General features: G+C 41.1%; 1 protein-coding gene across 3 annotated transcripts in view; it reads right to left on the minus strand.

Moving 5' to 3' along the window:
- Positions 1-1299: 1299 nt before the first annotated feature.
- Positions 1300-21067, minus strand: part of CNOT6L (CCR4-NOT transcription complex subunit 6 like) — a 42839-nt gene continuing 23071 nt past the window's right edge. For all 3 annotated transcript variants that reach the window (XM_034431218.3, XM_060687012.2, XM_034431217.3), the window contains exons 2-12: positions 20524-20645; positions 19006-19192; positions 17932-18017; positions 15619-15708; positions 15270-15338; positions 12373-12530; positions 10250-10404; positions 9612-9763; positions 6734-6961; positions 5315-5517; positions 1300-3814 (exon numbers count right to left, since the gene is read on the minus strand). In XM_034431218.3, coding sequence (XP_034287109.1) covers positions 3602-3814; positions 5315-5517; positions 6734-6961; positions 9612-9763; positions 10250-10404; positions 12373-12530; positions 15270-15338; positions 15619-15708; positions 17932-18017; positions 19006-19192; positions 20524-20635 — 1653 coding nt within the window. In that variant the 5' untranslated portion in view covers positions 20636-20645 and the 3' untranslated portion in view covers positions 1300-3601. The remainder of the gene's footprint in view (positions 3815-5314; positions 5518-6733; positions 6962-9611; positions 9764-10249; positions 10405-12372; positions 12531-15269; positions 15339-15618; positions 15709-17931; positions 18018-19005; positions 19193-20523; positions 20646-21067) is intronic.

Below are 21067 nucleotides of genomic sequence, written 5' to 3' on the forward strand. Positions count from 1 at the left end.
AAATTGTTAGTGCATACCTCCAGAGCATAAAAGAAAAGTTAAAAAAAGGGAAAAAAAAATGCCTCCAAAATGATACAGATGACGACTCGAGAGCACAAACCGGACTGGGAATTCTCTTGTTCCAGCCCTACAGAAGCAAATAGGAGTTGGGGACTCTTGTATTCACTGCATCCAGGGCTGGGGCAAAGACCAAATTCTCAAAAAGGTTGTGCCCTTACAAAAACAAAACCGAAAATTAAGAGTTTTTGTCATGCTAGTTGACTTCCCAGTACTGTATCGTAATTGGCTTGTCCATTTATATATATCTTATATAATGTATCTATATACATGGCCATTTTATATAGAACCCTTTTTTTTTTTTGAGGTATGTAAGAGAAAATACCTGCACCAATGTTGAGGGTAGGGGGAATGTGATCTTTAAAAGGAGAGAAATCTTCTCATGCTTTATAATTCGATTTTAGCCTTTGGTGGGGGTGGAAAGAGCTTAAAACAGAGCTGCTTCTTGCAAACTTGTTAGCTGGTGTGTGCAGTGTGTGAGATGCCTTCCTCCTTCCACCAAAGGGAGCCAATAGTGAGGGGGGGCAGCAATCTGTAAAAAAGCACATTGAAAGGCCAGATGGATCTATCAAAGTCCTGTTCCAGATTAGAAGAAGAGTGCGGCTGTCATTTTGAGTTTTCTTACACCAGGGTTGTTCAGCTGAGCTGGAAATGAATGGACCTGCACCTCTTGGGGATCTGTTTAATGCACTGTGTGAATCCAAAACTCTTACTTGTTTCCCTTGGAACCAGCCGCAAAAAGAAACTCAAAGACAACAGAATTCCTGGTTCACATACACGTTAAACAAACCACAGAGGATGTTAGCTCTCCCGACTTGCAAGAATAGCTACCAAGAAAGTTAGTGTTTAAAGCCACAGGATGATTGGGCCTATTAAAGGACTATTGCTCTGCTTAATAATTTATTTTCTTCTACTATGTAATGCAGCAAGTTGCAATTGATGGAGACCAATTCTGTTTGAAATTGGGTTGCATTCTTCAGTCATTCATTCCACTCCACCTCCATCCCCCTTTACAAGCACGAGGGAACAATTCGGAGCCCGATTCTCTTTTCCCTTTTGTTATTTCAGACGCAGTTAGTCAAACAGAAAGGAGAGAGGGGAAGGAGATACCTTAAAAGCTATCCGTCTGCAGAAGCGAGGGTTCCTTAGGATTTAAAATTAACTACTTGACTCTTTTTATTTTCCTTTTTGTTTAGCGTATTTATGAGACAAATATAGCTCCTTTAAAAATTTGCATTCACATAATGGAAACCTCATTTATTAAAAATATCACATTTGTTTTTTCAGATTAGAAATAGTAAAGTGCATGAAAAGTTTAAAATATAAGCTCAAGGAATCTCGTATAGCAGCAAAGCAGAAATACCCAAAAACATAAAAACAAATTTGCCTTTGTTGCTGCTGTTGAAAAATTAAGTGTTAACTCTATCCACTAAGGCAGGGGGTGGGGAAACCCATGGCCCTTTTACGACTCGTAGACCTGAGCATGGCTCAGGAATTCTGGGAGTTGAAGTCCACAAGTTGTAAAAGGGGCATCGTTCCCCATCCCTGCACTTAGGGGCTTACTGCTAAATGTTTTTCTTTCGCCAATATGGCTAGGCAGCAGCGACAGGTGCAAGGGATCAAAGTAGGCAAGATGGAAGATGCGCCCCTTTCCAAGGGCATTCATCCACCATCTTGCTTGCTTAGTACCCCTTTTCTCTGTACTGGAACTGCCAAGCCCTACTATTCTGCTCAAGCCCATCACAATAGCAGTTGCCCCAAGTGGATAAAAACCTCATCTCTCTCTTAAAGAGATGGCATTAAAAGAATTTTTTTTTTTTTTGGCACCTTCCAGGAAAAAAAAAAAGAAAAAAAAAGAAAGGTTTTAAAATGGCCACCAGAAGCACAAGTGCACGCAAGGGGATGCTTAAAGATTTCTTAAAAGAAAGAAAATTAACAGCTTAACCTGCAAACAAGCAGGTTCCCTTTTTTAAAAAGAACAAAAAACAAACCCAACTTGATAGAAGAAGAAGAAAAGAAAGAAAGAAAGAAACAACAACAACAAAAGAATTAAAAGCCTGACATGGCTATTTGGCGACTAGGGTTCAGGAAATTAAAAAAAAAAAAAAAAGGGGGGGGGAGAAATGCTGAGGGAATGGTTAACATTATTCTCATTTTTCGTATTGAAACAAAAAAAATTGCACCGAGAAAAAAAAAATTGCTTGTTTTGCCTGAAGGAGGCTGAAACTAAACATTAACCTCCCACTTCACTTCTACTAACCTTTCTTAACCAAATACCTTAAAAGGGGCAAGGGAAGGGGTTTATAATTTACAAAAGATAAAAAAGAAGGGTCGCGTTTGGGGTGGAATCTCTTTGTATATGGTGGACATGTAGCAGAGGAATTCTCATCGCTGATTTTAAATGCAGGAATTCAACGTTTAATTGGATGTGCTCAATTATTGTGGTTCCCTCTCGGTCATCTGTCTCACTGCCCCCGTGTTTCTCTGAAGTCATCCAATTTGTAATTCCCTTCAAGTAAAAGACAGATGCTATCTTACTTTTCTGGCAGAGAACATGGCCTCAGGCCAGAGGTTCAGACTCATCCCTGCCCCTTAGTGCCATGGAGGTGATTCAGTGAATTTCAGACCAGAGCATGCAAGCTTTTATAGTTCAGAAATGGAGATGGTGCAAACAGGGCAAAAGACCCTGGTGACTTAGTGCCAGATGCAATCAGATATTTATGGAAAAGCTCTCTCCTGCATAGAGCAATTTTTTTTTTAATGGCAGGAAGACTAACATCTCGCAACTTTGTTAGCTCAAATGGGAAGTGAACAAATTTGAACTCAGAATCAACATTAAAAACAGAAAGTGTTATTTCCAATGATATCCAAATTCTCTACAGCAATGTTTCTCAACTTTGGGGATTTTAAGGTGTGTGGACTTCAATTCTGGGAATTGAAGTGCAGACGTTGTCAGCCCTGAAGCCATTTTGGGAGCATTTTAAATTCCCAAGGCTGAGAAACACTGCCCTACAGGGCCAACACATCTTTCTAATCTAGTGCAGAGGATTTTTTTTTTTTTAAATGAGTGATTTCGGAGCAGGGGAAGGGCTTGTCTGGCTATGACTGATAAAAAAAACGGGGGGAAAAATACAAAACCTTTAGCTATGGATGTATACATGTAAGCAAATCCCTCCTTTCTGATTTGACCGTTGATTAAGGCAGCTTTCTGTTAAAACACGTAAAGCCCACCGCCTTTTCTCTGTATATCCTTTTGTGTCTGTACCTTCAGAACAAAACAAAAATTAAAAAAAAAACAAAAACACCCCATTGAAAAAGGGAACGAACAACAACTTTGGTTCCAGCCCTAGTGCCAAGTGGTACCAATATGCACCGAAAAAAAATGTGCAAAATTGTACTGTCAACACACACGAAAAACGGAAAAGGAGCATGAAGCAGCAGCTATTAAAAGGTTGGCCATACTTCACTCCTACAGACTTTGATTTACAACTGTACAAGTCCATAAACAAACGAACGGGGTCCCTGCCCTCCAGAAAGAGCAGCACTATCTCCTGTTTGGCAAATGGATGCCGTTGATGGGAGGCAGGAACGGAGGGTGGAGCTCAAGCTGAGTCAACAGTGAGAAGTGGTCGGAAGGGATGTGAGGGTGGGGGCACCCCGTGATGTTGTTTTCAACCAGCCAGTGAGGATCCAAAGGCCCCAGGACACCAAGCACATTCATGTGAGTGTTGGAATAAAAAATATAGTCAATTACACCCTAGAAAGGGAGAGATTTGGGGGGGGGGGAGAGAGAGAGAGAGAGAAAAAAGTAAAAATACAGACAGAAAACACAAACCTGCCAATAGATTAGCTTAGGTTCCCCTTTAAAGAAAAAAGAAATGTTCCTTTTTATCCCTTAAATATGAAGGGGTGTGAAATGAGTGGTTTCAGATTGACAATCTGCTTGTGCTTTGATCAATTTACCAGGGAGGGATATAAAGCCTCCACTGGCTTGATTTAATTCCCAGAGGTAATGAAATGATGGTTTGTTGCGATAAAAATGATAACTGCACAAAACACAAAGGTCGCATTGGCATCAGTGGTGGGTTTCAAAAATTTTTTTACTACCGGTTCTGTGGGTGTGGCTTGGTGGGTGTGACAGGGGAAGGATACTGTAAAATCTCCATTCCCATCCCACTCTGGGGGAAAGATACTGCAAAATCCCCATTTCCTCCCGATCAGCTGGGACTTGGGAGGCAGAGAATAGATGGGGGCGGGGCCAGTCAGAATTTTTACTACAGATTCTCCAAGCTACTCAAAATTTCTGCTACCGGTTCTCTAGAGCTGGTCAGAACCTGCTGAAACCACCTTTGATTGGCATCTGTACAGTTAGTCTTCAACTTGTGATTGTAACTAAGCTTAGAATTATGGTTGTTAAGTCATGGTGGCTAAATGCATGTGAATGTACCCAATTTTATAACCTTTTTTGGCAACAGTTGTTGAGTGAACCTGTTTCCTTCAATGGGTGTTTTTGTAAGAATCTGGAAGCAAATGCTGGAAACTGGCAGAAAACGCCAAAAAACCAGTCATGCGGATTGTGGGATGCTGTAAATGCAAGCCAGTTGCCAAGCAACCAAAATGTGATCACATGACCATAGTGTGTTTGTGTGGCCATTGGAATCTGGAACCGGATTGTAAGTAGCTCTGGGAAGATCTGCTGTATCTTTGAATGGTTGTTAAGCAACTATTCGTTAAGCAAGGAAACATATGATGGTCTCCTTCAGTTAAATTATACCAGAGGTCTCCAAACATGGCAACTTTAAGACTCGTGGACTTCAACCCCCAGAATTCCTCAGCCAGCCATGCTGGTGGGGAATTCTGGGAGTTGAAGTCCACGAGTCTTAAAAGTTACCACGTTTGGAGATCCCTGAATTAGACTGCAAGCCAATCAGAATCCGGCAGCATTTGGTCATTTAGGAGTCCAGTTCTACTCGTTATGAGCTTAACGTGAAATGAGAACTTGCAACAATGAATGAACCTTTCAACTGTCAAAAATGGATAGATTCCGCTGTGGAGCACTAACTTACAAAAACATCAGACTAAACATTCTGATCCAGAATTCATATCTCCTTTTAAATATGGTGGCAAGTGTGGACTACCCGCAAAGATTTATGGGTAGTCATTCTTTTTCCACCTGGGAGTTCACAAACTACCTTCGATGGTGCGGGTTTTACAGTTCTTTTGGGGCTATTTTTTTTTTTAATCAAATAGCACTTACCTTGAAATCAAAAGTGTAATTAGTATAAGGCATCAAGTTGTTTTCATAGGCGCTCTTGAGTTGGAAACCATGGGTGATTCTTCCTTCAGAAGCCCCATTCTTTCCATTGCCACTGAAGTTCATGAGACACTCATTATAACGCAGCTCCTTGAAGTCTTTGTGGTTGTCAGCCACTATTCCATTGCTTAAGTATTCCACCACACCTGGTTTAAATAACCAACAGTTGAAAGACTGAATTGTGCCTTTTAACTCTTCAACGTTTATTGGGCAATAGCAAGCTAACAATTTCTTTTTCCTTAGACAATTATGAACATTTACAAAAAAATATTATTCAGTAGTTAAGAGCCATAATTGTTATTGAAGATCCACTAACTGGATTTACTGCACTGCAATTAGAAAGTTGCTTAATGTCCTTCCACATTCTTCTTTATGGATAAAAAAATAACTGGTACACCAAATGAAAAATTACTAGTTTGACCGAGGACTTGTACATATTCACTCAGGTCAGCCTACTTCAAAAATCTCTGCTGATATTAAAATACTAATCTATACAATCTGAGAAATATGTCAGACAAAGCTTGGCTTTGAGAAGTGAAGCCACGCTGTTTCAAGAACGCAGATCAGAATTTAATTGTGAAGCTGCAATCCTGTCTTCACTGCATAGGAGAGAATAAACTTCCCAAGAAATAAACACAAAATGTGGGTGTGCATCTCAATTCTCGGAACATTTCAACATTTTCTCCACAGCTGACCTGGTTCAATTATAGGCTGCCTTTTTCAAATTACTTTTTTATTTATTCAATTGAAGCCTCATTTTTCTTCTTTGGCAAAAGCCGGAGTGGCTAATAATCATGCAATCATTCTGCAATTATTTTGGCAGAAATGCATTTTCTAGCATGCTCCTCTCTCCAAGAAAATTCGGACGCTCTTATATACATATAAAAGTCACCATTCCCTATTCTAAGCATTTTCTTAATAAAAATATTGCAACAACTTTATAAATTTGTTATCAGATATTCTCTAGATATTAATTTTAATCTAAAAACCAATGCTTAGATCCATTTCTTCTACTCAAAACAATTGCATTCCCTAATAAAATCCCTTTTTCAAATTTAATCATGTAGAGATACCTTTTTAAAAACTCTGAGATACATAAAGAAAAGTAGATGCCATTATTGCTTGATCTATTTTATTCTTTATTATCTAAAGAACAGCCTCTGGAAAAAACAGAGCAGGCATAAAATAGCTGATTTCTAATTCCCTCTCACTCAAGTAACAATCATAATTAAACACAGTGTCTTAAACGCTGAGAGTGGTTCTTCTAAGAATATTTTTAAGTTTTGCACAAAGGTTAAAATCATTCTTAAAAAATAAAGGTGTGGATCAACTCCAAAGTCAAGGCAACTGCTTCCAAATTACCTGAATCAGGCAGTGAGTTGAGATCTGCACACAGCACCAGAGGAATGGAATTTGTGTCTGCTGTTGGGCTTCCAGGCCGACCAGAGGCTTTTTCAAGGATATTTTTAAGTTCGGAGACAAACATCATCGTCTGGACAAGCTTTACGTCCGAATATTCAGGGTCCCAATGCATATGGGCATTTGCTATTATAAGCAGCTGGCTGTCCAGTGTATGAAGTGGTTTCATACCTAAGATCAAGGCATAGTGGTCAAAATTAAATCAATTCATCCTGAGATATGGAATTGCATTTGTGCGTCTTTTTGTGCATCATAAACTTTATAGATTCAAGATTTGCAATGAGTGTTACCTTTACAGCCAGATGAGGCGCTTACAAAATGGGATGGAGTTTGTAACACAACTTATTTCTCCCCTACTACCTATTTTGATACAACACACATACCTCCATGAACACAAAGTAGTTATAGATATGACACGATGCACAGGGACATCAATTGGATCTGCCTTCCCCACCTGGGCATATGGCTCATCACCCAAAATGATCAGGTCCCCAAAAGAAATAGATCCACCTGGGCAGAAGCAGAGAGGGGCCATCCATTTGGCCTGTTTCGTGAGAGCTCCTCTGTTTTTCAGGTGGCCATTTTAGCAACAGATTCACCAGGTGTCTTGGCATGGGCAGAGAAATAAGTCCTCTGCCTAGTGCTGGTGAGAATGAGACCAAGCTGTGAGGCAGAGGACGAGGAGTAAACAGTGATTGTGGGACAGCCTTTGGGCCCCGTACAAAAGGTTGCCAACTCCTGCTCGTATTCTCCCTAGCAGAGCCTGCCCTATGACTCCAATTAACAATAATCATAGGCCCAGCTAGATTACCAGGAAGGTAAATAAATGCTTTCCCATCTGAATTCTCCTGTCATTCCACATTAATGTTACAAAGGATATCAACCCCTCTTCTTCCAGGCCTAATTTAACCCACCCAAAGAATTCTGAAAAGATACAGATAATGACTTCTCCTTCTTGGCTGTGATGAGCAGATCTTCACCCCTGGAAGCTGCTTTAGCAAAGCCCTGTGTAAAGTCAATGTTCAACCTGTCACAGGTTTCACATAAATTTCTAAGTAAAAATGATCTTTGGCTCCATTTGTTGAGAAAGGTATAATTTTATTAGAGGTCAAGTATAAAGCAATAAGGCAAAGTCAGAACTGAGAATTCGCCTCCAAAATCACTAAATTCTACCTTCCCCTCTCTATCTGCCTCTCGCTGCCCAGCAACCAAGTTCCTACAAGATGTTTCCTTAACAGTCAATCTGAGCCCAGGTTAGTATGTGGTTCCCTCCTTCTTCCAGTTGTATGACCTTGGAACAGCTTGCCAAGGTGGCACAGTTCCTTTCTCTCCCAAGCATCCCCCTCCAATCTCATGCTTTGTCAGCTTCACTTAAGCTAAGTAGGGCTGTTGCTACAAAAAGAGAGCCAGTATGATGTAGTTTTTATTTATTTATTTATTTTATTTTATTTGAATTAAATGCCGCCCTTCTCCGGAGACTCAGGGTGGCTTACAATGTGTTAAGCAATAGCCTTCATACTTTTGTATATTTATACAAAGTCAGCTTATTGCTCCCACAAACCGGGTCCTCATTTTACCTACCTTAGAAAGGATGGAAGGCTGAGTCAACCTTGAGCCTGGTGAAAATTGAACTCGCAGTAATTGCAGGCAGCTGGAAGCCACTCAGGCTCATTAGTTACTTAAGGCACTAGGTTAGAAACCAAAAGACCACAATGTCCAGTTCTGCCTTAGATGTGAAGCTACCTGGCTGAATGGACCAGTCCCTCCCTCCCTCCCTCTCTCTGTCTCTCTTTCTCTCAGCCCAAGGAGGAGGCAGTCACAAAGCACTTCTACAATCCTGCTATGAAAATTGCAGGGACTTGTCCAGGCAGTCATCATGAATCAAGACTGACTCACAGCCTTCTGTCTCCAAATTACAAAGTTGGTTGTGTAATTTCCAGATTCTAGACTAGCCTCAAGATACAGAAGCCTAGAATGACTTCTAGCCTCAAGATACAGAAGCCTAGAAAGAGTCGTTCTCTTTCAGTCCACCAGGGTTGCTGTTATGGTGGTGGCAGGAATGTGTGAGGGGGAATGGACACCCACATGAAGTCAACTCGATCTCCCATCGACCCGTGCGCTCCCACAGAGAGGGCCTCCTCGGGGTGCCATCAGCCAAACAGTGCAGGCTGGTGACCTCCAGGGGGAGGGCCTTCTCTGTGGGGGCACCTACCCTCTGGAATCAATTGCCTCCAGAGATAAGGAGAATCCAAGACCTCGGTGCCTTCCGCCGTGCCCTTAAAACCTTCCTTTTCCAGCAAGCCGGGCTGGCCTAATTTTTTTTTAAGTGTTTTTAAGTGTTTTGTTTATTGTTTTTAATTAATGGGGCCAAATTTATATATGTATATTTTAACTGTATTTTAATATTTGTATTTGATGTTTTTACTTGGCTGTTCACCGCCCTGAGTCCTCAGGGAGAAGGGCGGTATACAAATTCAAAATAAAATAAAATAAAATAAAATAAAATAAAATAAAATAAAATAAAATAAAATAAAATAAAATAAAATAAAATAAAATAAACTCAAACTCTTAAAAGAGACAAGCTCAGTGTCAGGGTTCCAAGGTGTTACAAAAGTAAACCCGGGGGCTTTAAGATTCGGGTTTTCCCAGATGTGTCAATATGATATCTCTAATAAAATATGAACTTTGAGGGAATGCCTGCCTCGGAGTCTTATTCGGTTGGGGGTGTTATTTGGAACCCTGACATTCAGCTATAAATATAACAAACGAAATCCAGCCTGCAACCGTCCTCATTTGGGGTATGAAAACACAAAACACCAACCTGCCCCAAACAGTTCCTTCTGCACCTCTAACACAACCGCAACTCCGATGTTGTCCTTTGTCATAACTCGATTCAGCATAGCTTCGGACCCTTCTGAGTTGGCCATCGCCACTTGGTTGAACTCGACCGTGTGCTTCTGCACCAGTGTGAACCTGGAACCAAAACCAACGTCCATACATAAATCACCAATTGAAAAAAAGAGAGAAAGAAACAAATCTATAATGACTGTTGTTTGTAAAGGGGAAAAGATAAAGAAAAGCACTCACTTCAAACTCCTTTTGGCGCAGTAGAATAAGGTAATAATATACATCCTCAACTTTTTACTTTTATATAATAATATATTTCTATAAGAACAAACCTAAGAACAAACCAAATCCTCTTCTATTTTCCCATTGTTTTCATTTTTCTTTGTCTTTCTGTATTTTATATTTTGATAAAAATCTGGAAAAAGGACTGTTATTATTAAGAAATGGAAAAAATAAAAATGACTAGTAGGAATTCTAAGCATCCCTTCTGCATTTTTTATATGGATGTGGTGATTTCAGAACTGCTGTCAGTATGGCCAGAACAGATGCTGATTTGGGAATGAACTCGAGTTTGCACACTCGAGCCGCAATACAGAGGAATGAATCTCTTACTTTTCTGTTTTGAAGAATATTGCACAACCGTCCACATGTTTTCGCTCCTGCTCAGACATGATTTTGGCACGTGACTTTGGAGAAAAAAATCCGTCATATCCACGCTCTTTTAATGCTGGCAGAAAGAGGGTGAAGTATTGCTCAGTTTCTACTTCCTGGAAGTGAATACGGCAGGGTTACTGGTGCACAAGAGAAAATTGTGCAAAAAAGCAACAACTTTGGCTTCTACTTGTTTCTCAAACCTCTACGCTGGAATGCAGAGAATCTACCGAAAAGAATGTCTGTGGAGATTCTTCGTCATCCAGGTCATGGTTGTCCCAAAGGTGCTTTTTTCACGAGGCAACTGGACTTTCTGGTTTTGCTTTGAAGATGTTTCGCTTCTCATCCCAGAAGCTTCTTCAGCTCTGACTGGAATGCCCTACCATCCAGTCAGAGCTGAAGAAGCTTCTGGGATGAGAAGCAAAACGTCTTCAAAGCAAGCTCAGTTGCCTCTTGAAAAAAAGCTCCTTTGGGACTACAGAAAGGAAACCTCATGTTACTCACAGCAACAAAGCAAAGAAACTTTGAAGGCGGATTCCCTTAATGAATGCATGTTTCACTTAACAACCATGGTAAAAATGGTCATAAAATCAAGTCTGGTCACATGGTGACTCACTTAAGTTCTGGTTCCCTCTGTAGTCGAGGACTATCTGTAACAGAATCTTACAAATGTGAATGTGCCTCCCTCACTTCCTGTGCGTTAGAGAGGGCTTGTCTGAGATATTCACTGAAACTTATCTGATTGATGCCTTGGTAGCTATTTTCCCTCATGTCCTTCAATTATATTTCCAAAACCCTCAGTAGAAGAAGGAACCCAACAAATGGCCATCATGATGCTCCAAAGAGGCTTACAAGTGGTTAAGACACCAGGAGACTGTGAGTTCTAGTCCCACCTTAGGCAAGATAACAGCACTCTGGGAGATCATGCTGGCCACAAGACCATGGCACCCCCTCTTGCCCGAGAAGTGGGCTAGCATGTACACGTGTGCTCCATTTGCACACACTCAAATGGAGCGGTGTGCATGGGCTTGCCCACTACTCACACAGAGCCATACCCTCTACTCCCACCACACCGATCTGCAAAGGCAGGAAGGTTGTGGGAACTCTGGACTCCGCAGGGACTCCTTTACCTTTATTTTAGGCAAGATCGGTGGACATCACCTCCCAGAATTTTCAGCCAGCATGAGCTGAAGTCCACACATCTTAAAAGCTTGAAAAACATCCAAGGAAACAGTCTAGGCCAGGGGCGGCAAATTCAAGGCCCATGGGGTGCTTAAATCTGGCCCCCGGGGCTGGCCTGGAAATAGCAAAGGACTGGCCTGTGGTGCCTCTGGCAGCCAAAATGGGACCGGGCGGGGGAGGGGGGAGGCGTGCCCCCCCGCCCTGTTTTTGGCTTGGACGGCCTCCTGCAGCACTCTGCCAGCCAAAACGGGGCACGGGGGCCCTGCATGCCCCCCCCCGCCCCATTTTGTCCGGCAGGGTGCTGCAGGAAACATCCGTCCCATCTCTCTCCCCTCCTTCCCGGCTGGCCCGTGGAAGAGAACTACAATGCTGATTCAGCCCTCGAAGAAATCCAGTTTGACACCCTTGGTCTAGGTCAGTGATGGTTAACCTTTTTGCCGTCACATGCCAAAACTGGGGGAAGCGCGAAGGGTTTGCACGCATGCATGCCCACACCTGTAATTCAATGTGCCCTGCCCCCCCACACATGTGAGTGTGACACCCCCCCACTCCCCCCGCTTTTCGCATGTGATGACATGGTGGGCTCGGTAGGCCCGTTTTTCGCCCTCCCCAGGCTCCAGAGGCTTTCTAAGAGCCTGGGGTGGGCGAAAACTGCCTGCCCCATGCCCCCAGAGGCTGAAAATAGTCACTTTCCTGACTTCCGGTGGGTCTGGAAGGGCCGAAAATCAGGTGGCTGGTGCACACATGCATGCTGGAGCTGAGCTAGGGCAACACTCGCGTACCCACAGATATGGCTCCACGTGCCATTTATATCTGTAAACAGGTGTTTACAGAGTAATGTGAAGATGATACTCTGTGAGTCAGACGCTATGTTAGAATAGGCCTGTTTTAGTTATACTTACCTGAAGACTAATGATATCTGCATCCCAGTTCACAATTTCTTCCATGATTCCCTTTTTTCTATATTCCCAGTTTAAAGCCCAGGAGGGACAGTAGCCGTATAGCTGTCGGGTAGCGTATTTATCACACAATACATTGTAGCACATGACAGTAAACGAAGCTGGAGAAAAGAAAGCCAATGATGAGAACAACGACATGTGTCAAGGAATTTTTTTTTGACAGAAGGACTATCTTATACAGCGCTACAGATATCAGCACTGTGACTGAGACCTGCCAATTTTTTTTTTTGCTGAACATTTTAATTAGGTTATTAAGTGAGAAGGAAATGGAAAATGGGATAGAGAAGTGAGGAAAGGTAGGGGAAACAATAGAAAAAGCAGCATTGACTTCCGACTGTTGCAGAGTAAAGTAAAGCATTAGCATCAAATAACAGCTTTTTGTTGAGAGCTGCCAATTTTCAAAGAAAGCAAGAGTACAGCATTCTTTAAAATAAAACAACATTTTACATGTTAGTTTGGTGTGGCGGTTAAGGCACCAGGCTGGAAACCAAAATATGGCGAGTTCCAGTCCTGCCTTAGGCATGAAAGCCGGCTGAATGACTTTTGGCCAGTCATACTCTCTGTCAGCCCAACCCACCTCACAGGATTGTTGTTGTTTGGAAAATAAGAGGAGAAGGAGTGTTAGGTATCTTAGCTTTCCCTGAGTTATTGATAAAAATAATAAAGGGGAAATAAATAATAACATGCAAATAAATTTTAAGCACAGTAAATCCTTTTTTGTTTTTGTATTGCAGTGCTTTCTAGAGTATTAATTAAATGCTGCACTAGGAACCAAAGGTTGATTGCTAAATGCATTATAGCAGAAGTCTTCAAATTGGCAGTTTTAAGACTTGTGGACTTCAACTCCCAGCTGCAGGCTGGAGAATTCTGGGAGTTGAAGTCCACAAGTCTTAAAACTGCCAAGTTTGAAGACCTCTGCATTATAGGGTGGGGCCAACAGATCATCTCTTAATTTCTTAATCCACAGCAATTATGCACTCGCTGCACCTCATGTCACCTGGGTTAACTTTGGTTTCTTAAATAAGCCAGAATTGTCTTTACGCCACTCTAAAAATCAAGCAGATCACATTAGGGCTTAGTGCAATGCACAAAACCAACCAGAAATTAAAGCTGATGCATTCAGCCTAGAGGTGGTGCTCTCGCCTCACAATCAGGAGGCTGCGAGTTCGATCCTAAGTAGAGGCAGATATTTCTCTCTCTCTGGGCACACTGGGAATAGATTTGCTGAATATAACTCTGCCTTGGCGACAGGAAGGGCAACTGGCCATTAAATATTCTGCCAGCTCCATTCAGTTGCCCAGACTCCACCCAACAAAGGATTATGGGGTCTTTAAAAGAAGATGGTGATGATATAGCCTTCCCAAAGTTATAGCAGGCAGAATGGAATTTCCATTGCTAAGTGATGCAGCTGTCGGGTGGAACATCATGTGACACCACATATTGAGTTTAGGTAGTCCTGGCTGCAGCGGGTTAGGCAAGGACCTCATGCTTTTCCTGCCTTGCCGTGCTTGCCTCTGCTTCAACACACTCCCCTACCTGATCCTCATCTCTGCTCTTTGGCCATCCTGTGCTCAGCTGTCCTGCATTCAAGTCCACAGCCACAATTGGGCACACCCCATCAGCAGTGGCAGGAAGATGGCAATGGTCAGCTGGGGGTGGTAAAACCCAGGGCATCAGATTACAGGGTGACCAGAAGGGCAGAGATGGGGGAGAAAAGGCAGGTGGAGAGAAGTACACACTGCAATCATAAATGTGGGTAGGCTAAACCAGGGGTCAGCAACCTGCGGCTCTGGAGCCACATGTGGCTCTTTCACCCCTCTGCTGCGGCTCCTTCTTGTCACTCAAAATATGTATCACAACCGCCAATGTGCGACACCCTCCGGGATGTGATTTATGAGCTTTTCAACCCCCAGTAGGCCAACCATGGATAAATCCAAGAAAAGAAAAGTTTCAGAAGAAAACAGAACGTTCAATTCAACTACATATGCTAGTTTTGTGGTTGCTCAAGAAATAGTCAGGCACGGGAAGGGTTTTGTGGCTCCCGGTGTTTTCTTTTTTGTGGGAAACGGGTCCAAATGGCTCTTTGAGTGTTTAAGGTTGCAGATCCCTGGGCTAAATCAAGCACCCACATTTTTGACTGGAGATGTGGCGTAAGTACCAATTATTCACTTCATAACTTCAAGCGGTTGCTGAATGAATGGTCGTTCACTGAGGACTACCTTAACTTGCTACGGCTGAAGCTTCTCTTCTTTCCCCTTTAGCTTCTTGTGGTGCTGCCACATAAACTCAAGATGCATCGTTTGGGTTTCTTGCGAGTCTCATTAACCTTAAGCTCTCCCAGACTGGTGCTATCAACTTTTAAATAGTGTTTCTCTATTCAGCTTTTAACGTAACATTTAAATGGAGCGTGGTCTAAGAACGTTCCAGGTTAAGAGCCTGTAGTAAAGTGGACTAAAGCACTGTTATTAACATCTGCTGCTTGCAATTACTGCAAGTTCGAATCTCCCCAGGCTCAAGGTTGACTCAGCCTTCCATCCTTTCTAAGGTAGGTGAAATGAGGACCCAGATTGTGGGGGCAATAAGCTGACTTTGTATAAATATACAAAAGTATGAAGGCTATTGCTTAACGCATTGTAAGCCGCTCTGAGTCTCCAGAAAAGGGTGGCATATAAATTAAAGCAAAAAAAAAAAAAAAAAAGTTATTATTTTCACTCCTTGATCCTTCTGCAACCTGATACATTTTAAAAAGTATAAGGGCTCTTCTGTAAGCACAACAATGCCTTAAGTTAGTTGGAGCAGAGAGAATACCGCTTGCCAATCAAAGATGGCTGAAGTAATACCTGAGGGCAGAATTTGGTCTCGCTCTTTTAATGTAATCCATGGCCTTGGAGGCAGCTGCTCCGGATGAACTGAAATAATGATAAGAGACTGAATGTTAATGAGGGTTATAAGCCAAATCCCTTGAAGAACTGGAATTTAATGTCATAATCATACATGATTTAAACATGGTACCCGCATGGCACCAAGTAGCCAGTTCTTTTTAGCAAGAGCATTCAGTATAAAATATAGTGTATTCAGAGAGCACACGTATCCTTTTAGGAGGACTCTGAATATAAAATTATTCCCCTAACAAAGCTTACATATCATAAGTAGGATAGATTGCTGGTATCATTTAAAAAGAATTGTTACCTGCTAGATTGTCAAGCATGTAGTTCAACAATTTACGTGTCCCATCTGGGTCCTGGTAGAGGCTGAGAATATCTTGTGATAAAGGATTGCCTGGAATCAAAGCAACATTTTTAAAAGAAATGGCTTCCACAATATTCTCAGCTTGAATGAATTAATGTTTACTATAACAATCCTTATCCTTAATTCTTTATTTATCTTGGAAGACAGCTTAATTTAGTAATCTACTTTTCATTTCTAGAACAAACCTGAAGACCCTGATAACATTTTCATTCCCAGGAAAAATGCTTTATAAAGACACATGTGAATCAACAGAATAACAGATTTGGAAGGGACTTTAGAGGTCTTCTAGTCCACTCCCCGCTCAGGCGGGAAACCCTGTACCATTTCAGACAAATGGTTGTCCAGACTCTTCTTGAAAACCTCCAATGTTGGACCATTCACAACTTCTGGAGGCAAGTTGTTCCATTGATTGTTCTCACTGTCAGGAAATTATTCCCTTAATCCTAGGTTGCTTCTCTCCTTGATTACTTGATGGCTTTTTATCCTGTCTTCAGGTGCTTTGGAGAATAGGTTGACCCCCACTTCTTTGTGGCAGCCCCTCAAATATTGAAACACTGCTATCATGTCTCCCCCAGTCCTTCTTTTCATTGAACTAGACATACCCAGTTTCTGCAACCATTCTTCATGCGTTTTAGCTTCCAGTCCCCTAAACATCTTTGTTGCTCTTCTCTGCACTCTTTCCAGAGTTTCAGCATCTTTTTTATATCGTGGTGACCAAAACTGGATGCATGTATGGTCTTAACAAGGCATTATAACATAGTACTAAGAGGAAAGCACGAATTATTGTGAAATCCGTTTTGGTACACAATCAGAAGGACAGTCGGAAAATATTTTGCCATCGCCCCATCAAATGAAGAGGTTTATCTCAAACTCTGTTTATCTGGCTCTGTCTTCCAAAACAGAGCCTTTCTGCTTTTTGTCCTTCATGAAATTTTTCTTAAATGTGTTTGGCTGAAGTATTTGGAACGTTTTTTTTTAATTCACAGGGCTGGAACTAAAACAATATGAGCAGAAGTCATCTTTACTAGATTAATGAAAACCGCAGGTTTCAATGTTTTCCTATCTTTATCTGCAACTGGAGTTTTCAAAGTATTATTCAAAGGCAATTCTGTCCTTGAAGACATTCCTCTTGGCTTAGATTCTTTTTTAGGGCTGATAAACAGGTCAAAAACTTTTATCAGTACAATAAAACATGTAACTAGGAAACAAAAGCAAAGAATGCTTGTGGGCTTCAAAGAGGCATTCCATTTGTCAACAGAACTTGCTCTTTTAAGGAAAATTTACCTGGCTGATCTTGCTCCTAACAGGAGAATAACTTTAACCTTCCCTGCCTGCTCTGCTAACTCTCTCTAACTGAGATTAACCTAAGTGTTTCTCAAGTTAACCTTGATTCCTGGCAACTATATGGACACATGTTGGGGTTTTGATAAAAATATAGATTTGTAGTGGTTAGTGCAAAAATACTATAGACAGAACAGCAGAAATAAATTGTATCGAAATAAAAGGCTGAAAAAAACCAAAAAACACTTCAAGACTGATATAAAGTTTATTAATTGACTGCTAAAGGAAGACCTTCTAACTTGATTTAAACTGCCATAATTCCCCAGGTTTGGCCAGGCAGGATGGGAGATGATGTTAGAAATATAGAAAGGTTAGAAATAAAGAACCAGGCTAAGAATATGTAGTGTGTGTGTGTGTGTGTGTGTGTGTGTCTATATATATATATATATATATATATATATATATACAGATAGTCCTTGACTTACAAGCATCCGTTTAGCAGCCATTCAGTTACAATGGCTCTGGTATGCATTTATGACAGGGATCACCTTTTGCCACCTTCTGACAAGCAAAGCCAGATTCATTTAATAACTCTGTTACTGATTTAACAACTGCAGTGATTCATTTAACAACTATGGCAAGAAAGGTCGCAAAATGGGACAAAACTCACTTAACAACTCTCTTGCTTAGCAATGGAAATTTTGGGCTCAATTGCAGTTGTAAGTCGAAGACAACCCATATTGCCTCCAAGAGGTTAACATAGGAGGAAAAAAGACAGACATAAGGGGGAGAGGAGAGGAGAAGAGAGGAGAGAGCTGGAAGGGACCTTGGAGGTCTTCTAGTCCAGCCCCCTGCTCAAGCAGGAGAACCTATACCATTTCAAACTAGTCACTGTCCAGTCTCTTCTTAAAAACCTCCAGTGATGGAACGTCCACTTAAGCACACAAAAATATATTTCTTACTACCCCTTACCTTTCAGACCTAGGTTTTGTAGCTGGAAGAGCCGTCCAAGTTCATAAGGCAAAACTCGTAACAAATTGTTGTTTAAAAGCAATTCCCTAAAACCAGAGTAAATTGTTTAATAAAGGTAGTTTAACAGAGGTTTTACACATCTGCATTCATTGTGATACTTTTTTAAGTAGTGAGGTGGAAAACATATCAGAGCGTCTGTGTTAGTATAATCAGCCTACCTCCAAATCAACCATTTCTGAGGATAAGGTATACAGTGAGTGCTGGATCGTAATGTGTACAAACAAAATAACAACTTCTGTTTACAAGTTGCTATCACAATGGATCAATCAAAAGCTGAAGGAAGTCCACAAATGTAGCCAAGACTATGGGCTTCTGACTAATCTTTATTTCAGATTGAAATAAAGGATCAGGCAAAGAAGGACAAAACATTAGAAGAATTATTGTCCTGTTTTTAGGGGGAAATGTAAAAAATACCTCTGGCTCTAGAACAGTAGCCGAGCTTGTTTTTCAAGATCATAAACATCCTGACTTGGATGCTTAGAAATTCTTAAAAGATTTTGAACAAGTAGTTTTGCAGAGATTAAGCTCATTTCAAAGTACATAAAAATGCCAGAACGGTACATTAGAAGAGAAACTATTATCCAAAATAAGAGTCCCATGTTGAGTTTTCTACCATATGTAGTGACATTTATCCATAGCTTGAATCATCCTCCTTCCCCAATGTTCTTGCCCATCTTATGCCAAGAGCACAAATTTAAAAATATTACTACCCCACCAGAAATTATGTAAAAGAAAAGTACAAAAATTCTTGCATCAGTACAGTAAGTAGGGCGTGTCAAATTTTTCAACTTTCAATTTCCAAATATTAGGGGTGCTCAAAAGTTGTGACATGCCTTGAGGATTGTAAAGATATTTTGGTTACTTCAATATAATTTAGATTTGCTTGTTAAATAACTACATAAATATCATAACTTTTTAACATTTTGTTTGTTTCATTACAGTAGCCAAAAGAAACTTCGGCAAAAACACTTTTAGATTTGAGGTTATTTAGGAAGAGAATTCAAGACTCCTCACCTGAGAGAAACCATGTTTCCTAGTTCTGCTGGTAAACTTCGGAGTTTGTTGGATGAGAGATCCAGGTAAACCAGATTATGAAGCTTGGCAATATCAGGTGGAATGCGAGTTAAATAGTTGTCATTGAGGTGGAGAGCAGTCAAGTGTGTTAGTGACCAAAGTGATGGACTTAAATTGCGCACTCTACCTAAAATCAGAAGCAGGTAGAGAGAGTTAGTTTTCTTCTACAAGCTCAACAAATATACTTGATCTTGCAACAAAATGTACCAACTATTTACCAATGATTTCAAGCCAACAAAATTTATCCTATTCAGTGTGAAAATAATATCTTACTACACACGCCCCTCTTTGGTTAACCAACAGAAAATTCTGATTCAAGAATAATTCTTGTTTGTTTAGCTAGTTTGACTCTTTCACACAGGCACATATATATAGAAGTCACAGTGGACAGAACCAGTAAGATACATATAAACAAACAATTAAGAATTATTCCTGAATCAGAATTTTCTATTGGTAAACTGAAGAGGCAAAATCTGTATTTCTTCCAGGCGAAGATAGGTGTCAAGACCAAAGAATTAAATATTAACAATTGCCTCTTCTACAAAAAAACCGTATTTTTAAAAATTCTCTGCGCATTTGGATTAAAATAAATATTTAATAATGATATATTTCCCAAATAGGAAAAATGAAAGTCACAAATACAGGATAAAGGAAACCCAGCTTACCAATACAGGTAGTCTTTGACTTACAACTAATCTCTTTGAAATTCTGATGGACTGAAGAAAAGGTACTTACAACCTAGATTTGAAGTTCTGGTGGCCAATACCACCCAAGTCACGTGACTGCATTTTGGATGCTCGGCTACCAGCTAACCTTTATGCCCATCTGCAGTATCCCACAGTCACATGACTGTGTTTACTTCTATTTTCCAAGAAAAAATATGCATTGTGGACAATGGGTTCTTTTAATAACCTCAGCATTTGTTTAATGACTGCAGATTTGCTCAACGACCATGGCAATTCACTTAATGACCACCGCAAAAAAAAAGTAATAAAATCGGGTCAATCACAGGATAACCTGCATGATTTTCAACCATAACTCCCGATTCAATTATGACAGGGGTGTCAAACTCAAGGCCCACGGGCCGGATCCGACCCAGGGGGTGTTTAGATCTTCCCTGGAAACAGTGAAGGACCAGCCCACGGTGCCTCTGCCAGTGAAAACGTAGCTCAGGAGGGCTGCACGTGGCCTTCATGGGAGCCCGTTTTTGCTGCCCCCCCCGACACGAGTGACGTTGAGCTGACCACGCCCTCCCTGCCCCCCCCCGAGATCAAACTCAATGAAATCGAGTTTGACACCCCTGAATTATGGTCATAAGTGGAGGACTACCTGTATAAAAAGGATCTGCTAAAGACATACACAATCCCCCAAAGAGGTTTAATAGGAGCATACAGTCCAGATCACAGGGAGTTCATTGTTCTACTTTCCTTCGATCTGGTCATTTATCGGATTCCTTACCCGAGATTTCCAACTCTGCCCAGTGGGACTTCTTCCCATTGGCTACCTCTTCTGCTGACATGATGGTATATATTCTGCGAGGATCTGGAGGATCATATTTTTCCTTTGGCATCCCTGTTAGTCTGAAAGAAACAGCGTCTCATTACTACAGCTTGTAAGTTATAACAACACATCTCTCATCATTAAATGATTCATAAGCACGGAAGATAACTGGTGTACAGTATGTCATGGAAGGCTTGTTTGCTGCAAAATTCTGCAGTGAAAATCAAGCTAGCCATAATGGGAGCCACTCTCTAGTCTTAAAATGTTGTATTTATTACTACAGGTGGTCCTCGACTTACAACAGTTCATTGAGTGGCCATTCAGAGCTGCAGCGGCACTGAGAAAAGTGACTTATGGCCCTTTTTCTACATTTACGACCGTTACTGCATGAGGTAATGTGATCAAAATTCAGACGCTTGGCAACTGACTCATATTTATGACAGTTGCAGTGTTATGAAGCCGTGTGATCACCCATGGCCACCTTCAAAGGGGAAGCCAGATT

Source organism: Pantherophis guttatus, chromosome 8, assembly GCF_059756535.1.
Source record: "Pantherophis guttatus breed Tessera chromosome 8, ASM5975653v1, whole genome shotgun sequence".
In the NCBI taxonomy this organism is placed as follows: Eukaryota; Metazoa; Chordata; class Lepidosauria; order Squamata; family Colubridae; genus Pantherophis; species Pantherophis guttatus.